The 19,343-nt window shown below is 42.1% G+C and overlaps 1 protein-coding gene and 1 non-coding gene across 7 annotated transcripts in view; one reads left to right on the forward strand and one right to left on the reverse strand.

Moving 5' to 3' along the window:
* The window catches only part of ABCC4 (ATP binding cassette subfamily C member 4 (PEL blood group)), a 393,134-nt gene that overhangs the window by 181,057 nt on the left and 192,734 nt on the right, over positions 1-19,343 (forward strand). For all 6 annotated transcript variants that reach the window (XM_055244268.2, XM_055244267.2, XM_055244269.2 and 3 more), the window contains 4 exons: positions 13,680-13,769; positions 14,862-15,025; positions 16,532-16,657; positions 17,673-17,922. In XM_055244268.2, the coding sequence (XP_055100243.1) occupies positions 13,680-13,769; positions 14,862-15,025; positions 16,532-16,657; positions 17,673-17,922 (630 nt within the window). The remainder of the gene's footprint in view (positions 1-13,679; positions 13,770-14,861; positions 15,026-16,531; positions 16,658-17,672; positions 17,923-19,343) is intronic.
* LOC129464273 (small nucleolar RNA U13) lies at positions 14,016-14,120 on the reverse strand. The gene has a single exon (XR_008651512.1). It is a non-coding gene; the product is annotated as a small nucleolar RNA U13 (small nucleolar RNA).

The following is a 19,343-nucleotide window of genomic DNA, read 5'->3' on the forward strand; positions in this document are numbered from 1 at the left end:
ATTTTTTAGAGGATTGATAATGATCCTAGGTATAATTTGCTTGGTATTTATACTTCTCAGGGTTTGCTGAGCTTCTTGGATCTTTGATTTGATTCTTTTTATTATTGTGAAGTTTAGGAAATATTTAACCATTATATCTTAAGTTTTTTTTGACTTACTCTCACACTCTTGTTTTTCTTGGACTCCTATTACATATATATTAAACTATTTGAGATTGTCTTATAGGACAATCAGTCTTTTTCACTTTTATTCAATCTTTTCTGTTGTTTTTAAACTACTAGTAAGCCCAGCCAGTGATTTTTTTTTTCTCTGTTATTTCTCATTTCAGTATTGCAGCTCTAGAGTGTTTATTGGGCTCTTTTTAAAAATACTTTACACTGGCCAGGCACAGTGGCCTGTAATCCCAACAGTTTGGGGCGCCAAGGCGGGCAGATCACATGAGGTCAGGAGTTTGAGACTAGCCTGGCCAACATGGTGAAACCCTGTCTCTACGAAAAATACAAAATTTAGCTGGGCGTGGTGGCGGGCGCCTGTAATCCCAGTTACTCAGGAGGCTGAGGCAGGAGAATCGCTTGAACCCGTGGGCAGAGGTTGCAGTGAGCTGAGATCATACCACTGTACTCCAGCCTGGGTGACAGAGTGAGACTCTTTCTCAAAAAACAAACAAACAAAAAACTTTACACTTTTTTGCTGAAAATCTCTATCTCTTTACTCATATTTTCCCTCAGTTTCTTTGAACATATTAACCCGTTGAGTACATTTATACTTGTTTCTGTAAAGCTTAAAATCCAATGTGTGTGCCTACTTGGATTTGCTTTTATTATTTATATATTTGAGGGGTTTGGTTTTTATTATAAAGACTGCTTTCTTTATTGCCCTGAGTTAAATTTTCTTTCTTGCATGTCTAAGATTTTTTATTGTGGACATTTTGGATGATATATTGTATGTCTGACTTCTGATAATTCTAAAAAGTATTGAATTTTACTCCAATAGCATATTAACTTGCTAAACTCATAGGCCTGTTTTTTATGCTTTGTTAGGGCAGAACTTTGGAAATTTTAAGGTGTTTTCCAAGCTCCTCTAACTTGATGGGACTCAAGATTCAAACCATGTGCCATTTGCGGGCCTTGTTCAGTAGTGCTTGTTTTTTCTTGGGCAAGTTTAGTGTTAACTCATTTTTAGTGTAGAGTTTCTCAACCTGGGTAGCACTTGACATTTAGGGCTAAATAATTTCTTTTTGGGGATGGAGAGGCTGCTCCATGCACTGTTAAGATGTTGAACAGCATCTGTGGCCTCTACCCACTAGATACCGAAAGCGTCCCTCTAGTTGTCACAACCAGTAGTGCCTCCAGTCATTGCCAAATCTCTCCTGGGGGGCAAAATTGCCCTGTTTGAGAATTATTTCTCTGGCTAGCGCTCTTGAATTCTAAGACATGATCTCTCTGGTGTTTCAACCGTATGCCAGGTGTGTTAATGATATGTGAATGAGGTTTCTGCACTCTGGTCTGGTGAGAATTTCAGTACCTCACCTCAGCTTGACCTTCAGTATCTCTATCAGCTCACTCCTCCTCAGCACCAGCTCTCTGATAAGGCTTGGGTGGCCTTGACCTGTGCCCATGCATCAGCCAAGGACTTGTAGCACCCACCTCATAGCCTTCTGGGGCCCTTCCCTTCTGATACCTCCTTACTGTCCAGGGCCATGCAGATGCCAGTGGCTTTAACTAACCCAAGCTCTGGCCTCCACCCCTTTGCTCAGCAGGGCTGCTGTGCTGTGTTTGGACTTCAGCTCACTGCCGCAGTCAGAAGGTGGTGTCCTGGCTCAGAGCCAAGGTGATGCTTGGTGTCTGGAAACGTCTGCCTCCTAGTGTTGTACATTTCTGAGGCAGAGGAGTGGGCTGTTACAGTATGAGCCACTTAGCCATGGCCAGAGCCCAGTCTCTCTGCTAGTTGAATAGCCCAGATGTTTATGAGCTGTGGAGCTGGGAGCTCCAAGTGTACAGTATAGCGTGTGGTTGTGCGAGCTGTAGGACATGCCTGTTTAACTTCCTTACTGAATAGATGGAGGGTGAGGGCACATGCAAGACTGAGGGGCTCCAGCATCTGCCATACGTCATCTCTGTGCTTAACAAAAACCCCAATCCTGGGGCCATCTCAGACCTGACCTGCTGTTACAGAATTTCTAGAGAAAGGGCCTGGAAATCCGTATATTTAATTTGTGCCTCAGGGAAGTTTCTGTACTAGAGGATGGCGAAGGGAACAACAGGTGTGGAGAGGGAGGCCGGACGTGGCTTCCTTGGAAGGGAGAGGGCCGCATGAGGCTCAGCATTCCTTTCCTCAGGACTTATATTGAAATCATGGCTGATGATTTATTTATTTTTTAAAAATGTTAATTCAGTTTTTAAATTTTAGCTTTTTTCTGTTTTTTTCCTTTTTTCTGTCTTCTAAGACATCCTGTTATAGCAATTTTTAAATTTTTTCATTGCCCTGCCCTGAAAATGTTTTTATTTCTTGTTTATTTTTTTAAGATATTTCTCCAGGTTTAGAATTTGTATTTTGTGCTTATTTACTTTCGGGCCTTCAAACATAATTGATTTGTTTTTAATCTTTTTCTATTAAAAATTAAAAAAATAAAATATACGTAACGGTCGGGCATGGTGGCTCACATCTGTAATCCCAATACTTTGGGAGGCTCAGATGGCTGGATTGCTTGAGCCTTGGAGTTCAAGACCAGCCTGGGCAACATAGTGAAACCCTGTTTCTACAAAAAATACAAAAATCAGCCAGGCATGGTGGTGTGCACAAGTAGTCTCAGCTACTTGGGAGGCTGAGGTGGGAGGATTACCTGAGCCCAGGAAGTTGAGGCTTCAGTGAGCCATAATTGTGCCACTGTATAGCATCCTGGGCACTGGAGTGAGACCCTGTCTCAAAAAAATATCTGTCACATAAAATTTGTAATTTTTGCAAGGCATGATGGCTCTTACCTGTCATCCTCTGGCATCCTCCATTTTACTTTCTGTCTGTAATAATCTGACTACTGAAGGGACCTCATCCAAGTGGGATCATACCATATTTGTCCTTTTGTGAGTGGCTTATCTCACTTTGCGTCATGTCCTCAGGTAAATTTAATTTTGGGGTTTATGTCATACATTTTCTTAGCATTTAGTGAAAAACTTCTGCCTCACCCTGATCCTCAACTGTGGTGCTGAACCTTTATTTAGCTGTAGTGGAAGAGGAAAGAATTTCTGAGATTCTACCCTTTTCTGGCTTCTTGCTCTGAGCAACTGCCTGTGTCCTGATGTGTTTTGAAGTCCTCATCTTCTCCTTTCTACTCCCTCTGGGACCCATTAGCTGAAGGAACAGGGTCATTTTCTCTTTTGGCTCTCTCCTGGGGGTAATAGCTGTGGGCACAGGGCTGCTATTTGATATGCTTACCATAGAGTCGAGAAAGTGGGAAGGAGGTACCTTGGTAAAGAGTGTCTGTCCCTCCTCTCTCTCTGCATTTTTGTCCTAATTCCTTTATCCTCATCAGTGAAAGAGATGAAGGCATTACTGCATTTGGTACGTTTGGTTGTAAAAATGTATGTTAGTGAATAAGTCATTATTAAGACATTTTCTGACATCTGTCATTTTTTTTTCCTGCTGCACAAATCTCTTCATTTTCTTAAAGCTTCAAAGATAATCTTGGAAAGGGAATGAATGATGGAATGAATTTTGCAGTATTACAGTACTGTGCACTGTTACTTTAGGATTATTGAATATCTGGCCTACTCAAGGTCAATACTTTGATAAATACACAACATTAGGAAAAAAGGAAAATCACATATGTAAAATATTTTCATTTTGACTGATTCTTAGTAAAATTATGGTGAGTCTGTAGAGTGCAGATTGCTTCCTGCAAGTATTCTTAGTCTGAAAGAGGGCACATGAAACATGTCATATTTGAGAAGATACATTATAAACACATTTCTTATTTGTTTCTTATAATATTCTTTTAGAAGTGGAAAGCAGGCCGGGCGCATTGGCTCACACCTATAATCCCAGTACTTTGCAAGGCCAAGGCAGGTGGATCACTTGAGGTCAGGAGTTCGAGACCAGCCTGATCAACATGGTGAAACCCCGTCTCTGCTAAAAATAAAAAAAAAAATTAGCCAGGCATGATGGCGCATGCCTGTAATCCCAGCTACTTGGGAGGCTAAGGTAGGTGAATCTCTTGAACCTGGGAAGTGGAGGTTGCGGTGAGCCAAGATCACGCCATTGCACTCCAGCCTGGGCAACAAGAGTGAAACTGTCTCAGGGGGGAAAAAAAAGCAGAAAGAAGAAAAACACGATAAAAAAGATTTAAAAAAAAATGATGATGGATGCCAAACACAATGGCTCATACCTCTAATCCTAGAACTTTGAGAGGCCAAGGCTGGAGCATTGCTTGAGCCTAGGAGTTCAAGACCAGCTTGGACAACATAGGGAAATTCTGTCTCTGCCTCGGCCCTCCCTGTTCTACCGCCCAAAAAAGCCAAGTGTGGTGGCGCATGCCTGTAGTCTCTTACTTGGGAGGCTGAGACAGGAAGATTGCTTGGGCCCCAGAGGTGGAGGCTGCAGTGAGCTGCAATCATGCCGCTTAACTCCAGCAAAAAGAGCAAGACCCTGTCACACACACACAACAAAAAGGTGATAGAAGTTTGGTTTTTTTCTTCCTCTTCAATGGGGGTATACTGCATTTATATTCTCCTTAAGATGATCTTCTCTGACCTAACCCTAGACCATATATTTGTCCCCATGTATGTCCTCACTGTCCCTTCTTTACCCACTCCCGGCCTTGTCACCCTCTCCATATTTTCATTTTTCTTCCTGTTGCCCTGCCAGTATGTCTTGCTCATCTCTCTGTTCCCCTCTCAGTCGATAAACCAGTTCAGTTGGGGCTTGTTTTTCAGGCAAAGAAACTGGTCATAGCAGGGTCTGGGGCTGAGGGGTCTTTCAGCCATGGTGGGGGGATGTGGCCCTCCTTTGAACAGATTACTGTCAAGCTGTGTTACATGTTCTTTCCACGGGTATTGGTAGAGTTGATTAATTAGATTGCACTAATTTCCTTCAATATATATTGACTGCCCCACCACTCATTGAAACACTAATGGTTTTTTTCCTTCTTTTCTTTTCTTTCCTTTCCTTTTCTTTTCCTTCCTTTTCTTTCTTTCTCTCTCTCTTTCTCTCTCATCTCTCTCTGTCTTTCTCTCACTCTCTCTCTCATCTCTCTGTCTCTTTTCTTTTCTTTTTTTTCTTTTCTTTCTTGGTTTTGTTCTGTTGCCCAGACTGGATTCCAGTGGCATGATTACTGCTCACCGCAGCCTTGAGCTCCTGGGCTCAAACGATCTTTCCACCTCAGCCTCCTGAGTACCTGGGACTACAGGCATGTGCCACTGTGCCTGGTTAATTTTTAAATTTTTTTGTAGAGACAAGATCTCACTATGTTGCCCAGTCTAGTCTAGAACTCCTGGGCTCATGTGATCTTGCCACCTTGGTCTTCTAAAGTGCTGGGATTACAGGCATGAGCCACCCTACCTGGCCTATGGCGAACCTTCTGTATAGGTTTTCAGGCTTGTATTCCAGCCAAGAAAAATTAGGCGAAACAAAAACAAAAGCCTCAGAAGGCAGTGAGACTGTCAGATTATAAAGAACATACAGGTTGTTGATTTTGGATGGACATTTTCATCTCCTTAAATTTCTTTTCTTTTACAGAATTAGAGAAGGAATGTGACTAACTTTGTAGAGTAGTCACCCATCATGTTTACGAGGAAGGAGGATATTAGCCAGTCCTTGGGTCATCCCCTCAAAAACAGAGATTATTGGTTTTAGATTATGCAGTCATTAAAGTAGATGTGTTGTTACTAAGCAACTCTGGCCAACAGTATTGGGAAAATACAGGCAATTTTCTGCTTCAAGTGACTAAACATACTCATCCTAGTTGCCTATTGCAGAAATACCCAGTTTAATTGGAAGCTTCATTACCTCACAAACTCAACTCTGGGGTAGGGTCATGAACCAGGAAGTAAGCAAAACATAAAGTAAATAAGATAGATAATACTTTATGTGCTTATTCAGAATGTATTTACTCTGACTTGACTTACAACACTCAAAAGCCACATCCCAGTCTAAAACACCAGTAGGTAATGATGTGACATTGTGATGAGAATAAAGAGACACCTGATAGCCTGACAGCCAGGGGCAAGATGGATCAGGAAGTACCAGAATCCGAAAAGTGTGGCCATTTGAGGACTCTGTGGGAAGAGCATCCCTGTCCACCAAGGGTCATTGACACTGGGTAAGAGCCATATTGTTGTGAGGAATTTGCATCGTGAAGGTGATGAACTGCAGTTTGCATCTTTTGTTTTATATATTATTATTTTTTATTTTTGAGAAGGAGTCTCACTGTCACCCCGGCTGGAGTGCAGTAGCACAATCTTGGCTCACTGCAACCTCTGCCTCTCGGGTTCAAGTGATTCTCCTGCCTCAGCCTCCCCAGTAGCTGGGATTGCAGGGGTGCACGCCACCATGCCTAGCTAATTTTTGTATTTTTAGTAGAAACGGGGTTTCACCACGTTGGCCAGGCTGGTCTCGAACTCCTGATGTAAGGTGATCCGCCCTCCTCGGCCTCTCAAAGTGCTAGGATTACAGGCATGAGCCACCATACCCAGCTGCATCTTCTGTTTTAAAAGGACTGTTAGAGATGGGGGAAGACATCTGTTAAAATGAAGACTGGATTAATGCATTTAATCGAAGAAGGGATAGTCATCTCACCAGTCTGGAAAACTCAGTTCCATGAAAAGGTCATTCTCTCCTCCCACCTCCCTTTGATGGTGATATTTATGTGGCCACACTGATTAAAATAAGAAAGAAGAAACAGTTTATATATTTCAAATGAAGCTAGATATTACATGATTTATTTTTAAGAAATTGAATACAATTAATGTTTTGTTCTAGATTGTAGAGTTTTCTTGTAATCTCAAACGTATTTCCTTGCCTGCCTTCAGTAGTAAGCAACTATCAAATGGTGCCCTGCTCTGATGGTGTTTACTTCCACCATTCACAGTATTGTTCTCAATAGCCATGGAGATTCTAGAGTAACCAATAATTAGATACTCAGATGTTTTCCAGTTTTTAGTAATTAGATATTTAGATGTCTTCTAGTTTTTGTATATTACAAATAGCATTTTAATGGACATGATTAAAGCTAAACATTTGGACAGATCCTTCATTTCCTAGGGTATACAAATTTCAAGGCTTTTGCTATGCTAGATTTCCTCCCCAAGAGTTGTTAATTACTTACATTTTCCCCAGTGAAATGAGAGAGCCCTACAAGTCCAGATTTGATGTTATATTTTAATAATCACTGTCAATCTCACCAATTTCATAGGTGAAAAATAATGCATTGTTGTTTTAATTTACATGGCTTTGTGTAATAGTGGATTTCAGCATTTGCATTTCCTTGGCCATTTGTGTTGGTTTTTTTTTGGAGAATTTCCTGCACACATTCTTTGCTCCTTTTAAAAAATAATTGGTAGGCATTTATAATTCGTATTGATATGTAGGGGCCGTTGATTTATTAAAGATATGGGTCTGGGATGTATACTACAAGTTTTGATTTCAGTTTGTTTTACGTTGCCTTTTATTTGTTCTCATGGTAGAACTATTTTGTTTTCACAGGGAAAACAAATTTAATCTAATGGTGTCCTTTTATAACCTGTCAGGTTAATGAAGCATAGAATCAAAATATTTGCAGAACGATGATACATGAATTTGCAGATTTTTTCTGTACATTGGATGTGAACTGTTTTAAACTATAACATGGACACTTTATTGGAACCAAACTTTAATTTTCTACATTAATGAGAAACACTGGTAACTTTGCTTCATTAAAAAAATAATTGCTTGTTCTCTGTCAGATGTATATAGTTTGAGTTTATTTTTATCTTCTCATCTACAAAATAGGAATAATTCTTACTTGGTAAATGCTGTTTTCATGTTCAGTTGTCTGGCTTACAGTAGGTGCTTACTAAATGGTAGCTTGATTTATGATCATAATGACATAAATGAATATGACTTGGTCTATATATTCTGGTAGCTGCTGAGGGTAACACAGATATATGATTACACTAATTGTACTTCTGAGGATGTGAGCAGTGTTTTGTTGTTGTTTGTTTGTTTCTTTGGTCTTGATTTTAGGTAGAACTTAGATTATCAATTTTATACCTTCTTTTTAAATGTAAAATCCTTAAAGCCAAAAGTTTACCATAAGACTTGCTTTAGCTATATCTCACAAATTATCATTTACTTTAAAATATTTCAGATTTCCCGTATGATGTTATCTTTGACACATGCTTATTTAGAAATGTTAATATTCAGATATTTTGAGTTGTTAGAGATGTCTTATTGTTGATCTGTAATTTAATTCTGCTGTCACCAGAATACATTCTGTGTAACATTTTTATGTTCAGATATTGATTGAAATTTACTGATGGCCCAACATAAGGACTATTTTACCTTAAAGGTTAGAAGTATGCAATAGTAAAATTCTATTACCCTTCCCCATCTTTTGTGCTGTTGTCGTATATTTTACTTCTCTGTCCCAAATGCACCATTACCATTTTTTCTCTAAGCAGCTGGTTGTTTTTCAAAGTAATTTGTCTTCTTTTTATTTTTTATTTTTTTTTTAGACAAGGCCTCACTCTGTCACTCCGGCTGGAGTGCAGTAGTGTGATCTTGGCTCACTGCAACCTCCGCCTCCTGGGTTCAAGCGATTCTCCCACGTCAGCCCCCGAGTAGCTGGGTCTACAAGTGTGTGGCACCATGCCTGGAGAATTTTTATATTTTTTGTGGAGCGCAGGCTGGTCGCGAACTCCTGAGCTCAAGCAATCTGCCTGCCTCAGCCTCCCAAAATGGTGGGATAACAGGCATGAGCCATCGTGCCCGGCCTGTCCTTTATATTTACTCACGTTGGTCATTTTGGTTTCTCTTCATTCTTTCTGTAGATCTGAGTTTCCATTTGATACCATCTCCTTTTAGCTTGAAAAGTAGAAAAGTATTCTTTACACTGTTTTTTACAGTTCAGGTTCATTGCTGATAAGTCTCTCAGCCTTTATCTGAAAATGTCCTAATTTCACCCTCATATCTTAAAGGACATTTTTTGTTGGTGATAGACTTTATAGTTGACAGGTTTTTTTTTTTTTTTTTTGAGTCGGAGTCTCACTCTATCACCCAGGCTGGAGTGGAGTGGCGCGATCTCGGCTCACTGCAACCTCTGCCTTCCAGGTTCAAGTGATTTTCCTGCCTGAGCCTCCGGAGTGGCTGGAATTACAGGTGCCCACCACTGTGCCCAGCTAATTTTTGTATTTTTAGTAGAGGCGGGGTCTCACCATGTTGGCCAGGCTGGTCTTGAAGTCCTGGACTCGAGTGATCTGCCCGCCTCAACTTCCCAAAGTGCTGGGAATACAGGCGTGAGCCACCACGCCTGGCCAGTTATTTTTGTCTTTCTTTCAGCACTGTAAATATTGTTCTGTTGTCTTCTTGTTTTCATTGTTTCTGGTGTGTCAGCTGCTGGCTGTTTTTGTTGTTTCTCTGTGTTTAATGTGTGTCTAGGTATAGATCTCTTTGTTTTTGTCCTTCATTGAACTTGCTAAGATTCTTAATTATGTAAATTAATATTTGCTACCAACTTTGGTAAAATTCCAGTCATTATTTGTTCAAATATTTTTTTCTTCCCCTATTTCTTCTTCTTTTAGGACTCCAATTACGTGAATATTTTATTGCTTAATATTCTTCCATAAGGATCTTCAGTCTTTGTTCTTTTTCTTAACTCTTTTTTTCTGTGTGTTCTTCAGATTTCAGTTGTAAACTGTAGCAGAAAGGGTTAGTGACTCTGGGAATAAATCAATGGAAAGTATCTGCTATTAGTGATATCTAATTCATTTTTCATTTCAGGTATTACCTTTTCAGTTCGAGAAGTTCTATTTGGTTCTTTTTGATATTACCTATCTTGCTCCTAAAATTGCATCTACTTGTTATAACCATATTTTTCTTTAACTCCTTGACATTATAATAGGTGCTTCATAGTTGTTTACTAATTCCAAAATCTGGATCATTTCAGGGTCTATTTCTATTGCCATTTCCCTCCTTTGATTACAGGTCACATTTTATTGTTTCCTTGCGTATCTAGTAATTGTTTTACTATGTTGAACATTATGATCAATATACTATAGGGAGTCTGGATTAAAGAGCATTGAGTTTTGTTCATGCAGGCAGTTGAATTCCTGGCAGACTGGCCCCTTTAGCATTGAATCCGTCTATCTGTCTGTCAATCAGTTAATCATAGGTCAGGTAGCTCCATTCTGAATTTACTCCAAGTGCACAGCTGTTAATCTAGGGTGAGATCTTTATTACTAAGACATAGCCTTCCTGGTGTCTCAATTGAATGCCTGAGGCCCCAGTGGAGATTTCCTTCCTCTCCTCGGGCGGCATCTCCTACTGCATGACCTCCAGAATCTTTGGTCAGCACTCAGCCCCATAGCTGCTGCTTTCTTAGGCCTCATGGAGTCTGGCCCTGCTTATGAAGCCGTTGGCAAAGTACTCTGGGTAAATCCCTACTGAAACTTCTGGGGTAAGCCCTCTGCTACTCAGGCTCACAAATTCCAGATGCTTCTACAACTTGGAACAACCATCTCTTCCTCCACCGCTCAGTGAAACTGTTCTGCTTGGGCAGAAAATGTCCTCAGGCATAAAGCCAGGTCAGTCGCGGGCCACCACCTACATTTCCTGTCTCTTGAGGCTCACAGCTCTGTGTTACCTGTGGTCCAGTGCCTGAAAACAGCTGTGTCATATGTTTTGCCCAATGTTAAAGTTTTCCAGGGGAGGGCAAGTCCTCTCTCATGGTTGGAAGCAGAAGCCTGGCAGTTTGCGTGTCAGCTGTGTCTTCCTCTTTTTTTTTTTTTTTAGATAGAGTCTTGCTCAGTCGCCCAAGCTGGAGTGTAATGGCACGATCTTGACTCACTGCAGCCTCTGCCTCCTGGGTTCAAGTGATTCTCCTGCCTCAGCCTCCTGAGTAGCTGGGATTACAGGCACCCGCCATCATGCCTCACTAATTTTTGTATTTTTGTAGAGTCAGGGATTCACCATGTTGACCAGGCTGGTCTCGAACTCCTGACCTCAGGTGATCTGCCTGCCTCAGCCTCCCAAAGTGCTGGGATTACAGGTGTGAGCCACTGCACCTGGCATGTCTTCCTCATTAATAATATTCATGGCCCTTCATGATTTTTTTTATCCTATCTGGAGTATGACTGATTTTATTTCAGCAGACCCTTAATTTCTGTGTTGACTGTAGAGTTATCATTCACTTGGGTTAACTTCTATTACAACCCGAGTATCTGCCCAGCCTTTTATTCCACCTCTACACCTGGTCACAGTAATACATGAATTACAAGTAGCCCTCCTGGTGCACCCAGAAGAACTTCGTCTTTTTCACAAATTGGCATCTGTGCCATCTTACCTAAATCCTCATTGTCGGCAGCAGACACAATCTATGGCTGATAGTTCAAGTTGGGCACAGTTGAGTTCACATTTCTTGAAAAGGGTCAGCTTAGGCTTAGAGTTTGGTGTTGACATTTTGCTTTTATTTTGTTAAAATTAGGTATCAAATTTACATGCTTTAAAAATGTGGTGTATTTTCTGCATGTGGGATTAACATTTTGTATGTAAGATTGGCTTTATAAATATTTACAGATAGTTTGTAGTCAATAAGGCACATTACGTTCTGTTTCTTTCCTACAGGGGTAGGCTGGTCTCTCTCCTTCCCTTTCTTCTCCCTCACTCCCACGTTTTCTTCTTTCTTTGTATTTTATGATTGATTCACTTATATTTGCATAATAGCTTTTTTTTTTTTTTTGAGACAGAGTCTCGCTCTGTCACCCAGGCTGGAGTGCAGTGGCGCAATCTCGGCTCACTGCAAGCTCTGCCTCCCGGGTTAGTGCCATTCTCCTTCCCCAGCCTCTCTGAGTAGCTGGGACTACAGGCGCCCGCCACCACGCCTGGCTAATTTTTTTGTATTTTTTTTTTTTTAGTAGAGACAGGGTTTCACCGTGGTCTCGATCTCCTGACCTCGTGATCTGCCTGCCTCGGCCTCCCAAAGTGCTGGGATTACAAGCATGAGCCACCGTGCCCGGCCATAATAGCATTTTTTAATTTTTTTTTTTTTTTTTTGAGACAGAGTCTTACTCTGTCACCCAGGCTGGAGTACAATGGCGCAATCTCGGCTGACTGCAACCCCTGCCTCCCAGTTCAAGTGATTTTCTGCCTCAGCCTCCCAAGTAGCTGGGATTACAGGTGCACATCACCACACCCAGCTAATTTTTGTATTTTTAGTAGAGACAGGATTTCACCATGTTGGCCAGGCTGGTCTCGAACTCCTGACCTCAAGTGATCTGCCTTGAGCCCCACTAAGTGCTGGGATTACAGGTGTGAGCCACCGCGCCCGGCCATTTTTTTAACTTTTCAAAATGTTTTCACTTCTATCTGGCTCTTTTTTTCCCATTCACATAGCCCTCATTGACAGTCTTGTTGCCTTTTGCCTGGACTGTTATTCCAGCAGCAACTCATTCTCCTTCTTCTAGTAGTCTCCTGGCCAATCACTTCTACTGTTTAACCTTCCTTAAGTTGAGAAGTACTTGAAAAACTTGAAAAAACAGTACTTGAAAAACCACACGTACTGTTCCATATTTCCTTCCATAAGCTTCACCTGCTTCAGCCCCACTTCAATGAGCTTCACCTGCTTCAGCCCCACTTCCATAAGCTTCACCTGCTTCAACCCCATTTCCGTAAGCTTCACCTGCTTCAGCCTCGCTTCCATAAGCTTCACCTGCTTCAGCCAGGTTTGGGATGTTCTTTATTCAGCAGCCCCCACATCCCCCTTCTCCGTACTTCTGTCCTGGCTAGGCCTCCCCTGCAGTGCCCTTCCCTTCCCTCCATAAAGTCCGTCCTTCATCGTCCAGGGTCTCTCCCACCCAGTGTCCCTCAGTTGGAACTGCCCCCAGTTCTCTGTGCAGGTCACAGTTGAATCACAGGTGTCTGGACATACCTAGCCCTGTCTCCCAAGGCAGGAAAACGTGACTGTGTCACTGTATCTGCTGGGGCTCCTGAGGTCCTCCAGATAGTTAATACTCCATATTTGTCATTTCCCATTGATCACATTGAAACCCTCTGATCCAGGCAGGGTGAAGAGACTAAGGCCCCGTGTGTTTAATAATGTTGCACAGAGAATTAGTGATTGGTGTGGATTTATAGTCCATGTCCTCTCATTTTATTCCTCTGACAGCCTCTCTGTTCTTCCCTAATTTGGCTCAAAATTACTTTGGTTGGCTCTTAAGTAGAAACTTATGTCCTTTTGTACTTGGGGGCGTGTCCAAATTCATTAAATGAGGTGGGAGATTTTTCTTCTTCCTAACCCTCGCTTTGCTGTCCTGACACAGCTGCCACCGCTAAAGGTACTGGTGGGTCAGAGAGAGGGGGCAGTGGGGGGTGGGGATGCTGGTCCTTAGATCTGGTCTTGACATCACACGAGACTTCCTCAGGTCTGCTGTGTCCTAAGCCTGACTTAGTATCACTGCATGAATACAGTTCTCTACTTACCTCTTTTATTTCAGGCACTTCGTCTTAGTAACATGGCCATGGGGAAGACAACCACAGGCCAGATAGTCAATCTGCTGTCCAATGATGTGAACAAGTTTGATCAGGTAAGCTGCAGCTCAGGGATCCTTTTTCATTGCATTAAACACCCCTCTTCCCCCTTTTATTCTTTCTGGAGACAGGGGCTCACTCTGTTCACACTGGATTGCAGTGGCAGGATCATAGTTCACTGAAGCCTTGAACTCCTGGGCTCAAGTGATGTGCGATCCTCCTGTCTCAGCCTCCTGATTAGCTGTGACTACAGATGTGCACCACCATGCTCAGCTAATTTCTCTCTTTTTTTTGAATTTTACTGTCAGATGGGCTAATGTAGCAACATCATAACAAAATTCAAGGGTGGCACATCTCACACAAGTGCGTGAACACCCGATTATCATGCTCATGAACTACAAAAGGATTGCTGGCTAATTTCTTTTTTTATTATTTGTAGAGAAGGGATCATGCCTTGTTGCACAGGCTGGTCTCAAAATTCTAGCCTCAAGCGATTCTCGCTACCTTGGCCTCCCAAAGTGCTGGGATTACAGGTGTGAACACCATACCCGTCCAGTGTCCATTGTTTAATACTTACCTTGTAGAGGTATCATTTATCCAGGGCACTCTAGCTGCTGGCCATATTCATTTTGCACTAGGACCACTTTTATTTTCCCAATTATTCATTCATCAGACATGACCTAAAGCCTCCGCTCAGTGTCAGGGACAATGAGTAACTTAGTTTCTGTTCTGAAGAAGCCCACGGCCTGTCTGGGAGACAAACACACAAGTAAATTACTGGAGTATGTGGTGGGCACTATAGTACAGGCTTTCTTGGGGCACTGGGGAGCCCCAGGGCATATGGGAGCTGAATTCTGTGGCAGAGAGTTCTGGAAAATGCTCAGCTCATCAGTGAGATAGTCACGATCAAGATCTTCTTCTAATGTCGCTGGTCAGATTCTCTTGCAAGTCTCCCAGACCTGCTCTTTGTTTCCCCAGAATGGCTTCACCTGTGGCAGGTGCTTGGCTTTCTGCTTTAGCAGGTGTAAACCCACTGTGGCCATTTCTGTTTAGGATCTTGCCTGTTCCTTTCCAGCGGATCGTTTCTGTACTGTGTTCTTACTGGTTTTGCTTTTCTGGAGTCCTAAGAACGCTCTTTTTCTTTAAAGGTGACAGTGTTCTTACACTTCCTGTGGGCAGGACCACTGCAGGCGATTGCAGTGACTGCCCTACTCTGGATGGAGATAGGAATATCGTGCCTTGCTGGGATGGCAGTTCTAATCATTCTCCTGCCCTTGCAAAGCTGTTTCGGAAAGTTGTTCTCATCACTGAGGTAAGAGAAATACTGGTGTGAAAAATGTCATATGTATTTGGTAACATCCACAGTCTTCCCAATGCTTTTGTTCAGAAACAAACTAAATGCCTTTTATTATCTCTTCCTTGCATATGTTGCAGCTCTTCAGGCTCAGCCAAGGGGGCCTCCATCCTTATGCTGAAGGCAAATCTTCAAGGGAGAAAGGTGAAGGCATTCACCAGCTCCTCACAGCCAGCTTTTCAGGCGCTGTGGCCTCAATAAGTAGAGTGTCCTTAAGCAGAAATCACATATGTAGAAGTTAGTTAAACATATAATGAATAATGATAAACTGAAATATTTCATAGGCTCCATTCTAGCTGCATACATCTTTACCGTGCTTGTGTTAGAGCTATTTTCACATGTATATATATGTGTGTTATTTTTAATTCAGTATTTCCATTAAATTGTAAGCTCCCCAAAGGCAAGGTGAATTTTAATGATGTAGTTATAAAATCACACAGTCCTAGTAGCGTATGTGTTAGGAATATGGTTGTTAGCTGGTCATGGTGGCTGACACCTATAATCCCAACACTTTGGGAGGCCGAGGCAGGTGGATCACTTGAGGCCAGGAGTTCAAGACATGCCTGGCCAACATGACAAAACTCTGTCTCTACTAAATTTAAAAAATTAGCTGGGCGTAGTGGTACATGCCTGTAATCCCAGCTACTTGGGAGGCTCAGGCACGAGAATCACTTGAATTCAGGAGGCAGAGGTTGCAGTGAGCCAAGATTATGCCAGTGCACTCCAGCCTGGGTGACAGAGTGAGACTCTGTCTCAAAAAAAAAAAAAAAAAGAAAGAAATACAGCTTTCGGTCAAGAGATTAATGATGATAAAATAAATTAGACTTGAAGCAGGTTCCAACGAATTGGAAATGAGTCATTGTCAAGGTTGTCAGCTGGATCGAGATGAGCCACTGTTGGAAGTGCATTGAGTTCTTTGTTTTATGCATTTGCTTATGGTGTATTTTCTAGTTGGACCTTCCCCTCTTTGCCATCTGGAGAAATAGTCCTTGTCCTTTGAGGCCCCATTCAAATGCTTCCGGTCCTCTGAAGCTTTTTTTTTTTTTTTTTTTTTGCTCTCCTCTTTCCCAGTGAAGTTAACAAACAGCCCTTTCTTTTCTGCTCCCCAGCACTTCATTCCCATTTTAGCACACTCCGACCACTGTATTATCATCAGGCTCGGGTGCCTTTCTGCCTTTCCTGCCCACCTGTGAGCTCCTCGAGGGGACAGATTACATCTGACTCATTTTCATGTCTTCCTCAGCAGATATTACAAATTCTCCAAAATACTTGTTGAGTTGGGATAGACTGTTGACTTCCTAATCGAAGTCTTTTTCTATTTGTATTTTGAGTAGGACCTGTCTGTGTTGTCGGAAGCAAAAGCGCTGTAGGGAACCATGTGATGCAGGTCCCTGCCTGTGCCTGCTGCTGATAAGGGCAGGCTGTGATCGCTCAGGCTCATCTCCCATATCTGGTCCCCCTTAGGAGTAAAACTGCGACGTTCACGGATGCCAGGATCAGGACCATGAATGAAGTTATAACTGGCATAAGGATAATAAAAATGTACGCCTGGGAAAAGTCATTTTCAGATCTTATTACCAATTTGAGAAAGTAAGTTTTTGTATACATCGTACCATATTTTTGTACTTTTCTATTTGCTATTCTTGTTGATGGTTTTAGAAGTTTTACTATGTTTTCACATTATGGGAAGTTCAGTACAATCCATCCCACTCCCCATGCATGGCAGTTGGGTTAAGTAGAATGGCAGAGAACGTTATTTTCACTTGGTCTTCCGTTTACCATGTTCTTAAACAGAAAACATGTATGCTTCTTACTAATACAAAAGTGAAATTCCAGATGTTTCTGAATATCCCAAATCCCAACAATGAGTCTAAGATGTTAGTATTTGAGAATAATGGTATTTAAAATAAAATTATAATTTATATTAATGTAGCAAAATGGGCAAGTTATAGAGACTGGGCATATCTATATTGGCCCAAACTATATGAATCAGTATTTTTCATCCCAAACAGGCATGGAAATACTGTTAGTTGTGCTTTGTGTTATTAGAAATTTTGGAGGGGGCTGGGCGCGGTGGCTCATGCCTGTAATCCAAGAACTTTGGGAGGCTGAGGCGGGTGGATCACATGGGATCAGGAGTTTGAGACCAGCCTGGCCAACGTGGTGAAACCCTGTCTCTACTAAAAATACAAAAATTTGCTGGGCGTGGTGGCACATGCCAGTAATCCTAGCTACTTGAGAGGCTGAGGCAGGAGAATTGCTTGAACCAGGAGGCGGAGGTTGCAGTGAGCGGAGATCGCACCATTGCCTGGGTGACAAGAGTGAAACTCTGTCTCAAAAAACAAAATATGTGTTTTTTTGGCTTTTGGATTAAATATTTGATTAGTTGTTGCATTCCAGCACATGGTACTTCTTATGATTTCCTGGGTAGTTCCTGGCCACCTCTCACCTTTGCACTTTTTTGTTGTTGTTGCCCAGGATGGTCTCAAACTCCTGGGTTCAAACAATTCATCCACCTCAGCTCCCAAAGTGCTGGGATTGCAGGTGTGAGCCACTTTATCTGGTTGACATCACTGCTTTTTTAAAAACCTGTACTCTCTTTCAGGAAGGAGATTTCCAAGATTCTGAGAAGTTCCTACCTCAGAGGGATGAATTTGGCTTCGTTTTTCAGTGCAAGCAAAATCATCGTGTTTGTGACCTTCACCACCTACGTGCTCCTCGGCAATGTGATCACAGCCAGCCGCGTGTTTGTGGCAGTGACGCTGTATGGGGCTGTGCGGCTGACGGTCACCCTTTTCTTCCCCTCAGCCGTTGAGAGGGTGTCAGAGGCAATCGTCAGCATCCAAAGAATCCAGGTTGGTGTCAGATGCCATTTTAAAGTTGTAGGTGCATTTGAAGTAGAATGATGTCTCCTTTTATTTAGCATCACTATGTTCCAGTGTAATTACATTTAACTCTCTCATAACCAAAACGTGCCGCCATTCCAAAATGTTGTGTGTACTTCCCTATCTTAGATAGAGTGCACTAAAGACAATGCAAGCATTGTGGTCATTTATTGGCAGCAACATAAACAGCAGTGGCACAGGGCTTTTGATGTACAGGTGGTAACTGCAGGTGTGATTAAAATGTCTAAGCTGTCTAAAAGCAGGAAAAGCAAATAGATTTCGTCTCTTACGTTAACACCAATGAGAAAGTAGTGAGTATGGGTTGAGTATGATTCTTCTGTGGGCTGGAAGGAAAGAACTTGCTGGAGGTCCCTGCTTCTTGGTCAGGAAGAATGGCCTCAACTTCACTTAGCTATCCCTGTTTGAAAATAAGTTCCTTCCTCTGTAGATGTTTTCCTTGTTAATTTCTGTGCATGCCTTTAGGATCTCTGCCATTTCTTTCCTGTCCGCTTTTCACTTTTTTCTTACTGTTGATGAACCTATCTCTGCCAGACTTCTTTCTTTCCAATTGGTTGATTTCTACTGCCTTGCTCCATTTGTACTACTGTAGCCGAATACCTGAGACTGGCTAACTTATACATGTTAGACATTTATTTCTCACAGTTCTGGAGGCTGGGAAGTCCAAGAGTAAGGCTCTGGCATTGGTGTCTGGTGAGGACCATTCTCTGCTTCCCAGATGGACCTCTGTGTCCTCCCATCGTGGAAGAAACAGAAGGATAAAATGGGCCTGGTTAGTTCCCTCCAGCCTTCTATAAGGACACTAATCCTCTTTAGGAGAGCTCTGCCATAGCCGCCTAATCACCTCTTAGAGGCCCCACCTCTTAACACTGACGCTGGGGTGAACTTCCAACCTATGAATTTAGAATAGGCATGCCCATTCAAACCATAGCATCCACTTTACACACCATCACCTTTTCCTAAGTAGCTGTCACTAAATTGCCAGGGGTAAATAATTTATATCACCAAGGTAAGGTCCCAGCACATAATGTATGCTCAAGTATTTGTGTGTTTATGAATAAGTTGAAAATTAAAATAAATTGGCTTTGTGAGAGGGCTTGGCAAGAACTTAACTGTCTAAGCTTTTCAAAAATCTGCTTTGTTTTATTCCTGGTTCTTAATGGAGATGGATGCCCAAGGACAGACTCGAGTGAGCTTAGCTGACGCTGGCTGTGATTATTTTTTATTTTTATTTTTTTGGTGGGGGAGAGAACGGGTTGGGTGTTCTCATGAAAGCTAAGATTCTTTTTTACGATGAAGTTTGTTTTTTGAAGATGAGATCTTGCTGTGTTACCCAGGCTGGAGCATAGTAGCTATTCATAGGCAGACTCCCA

The sequence above is a fragment of the Symphalangus syndactylus genome, chromosome 15 (genome assembly GCF_028878055.3).
Source record: "Symphalangus syndactylus isolate Jambi chromosome 15, NHGRI_mSymSyn1-v2.1_pri, whole genome shotgun sequence".
Classification (NCBI taxonomy): Eukaryota; Metazoa; Chordata; class Mammalia; order Primates; family Hylobatidae; genus Symphalangus; species Symphalangus syndactylus.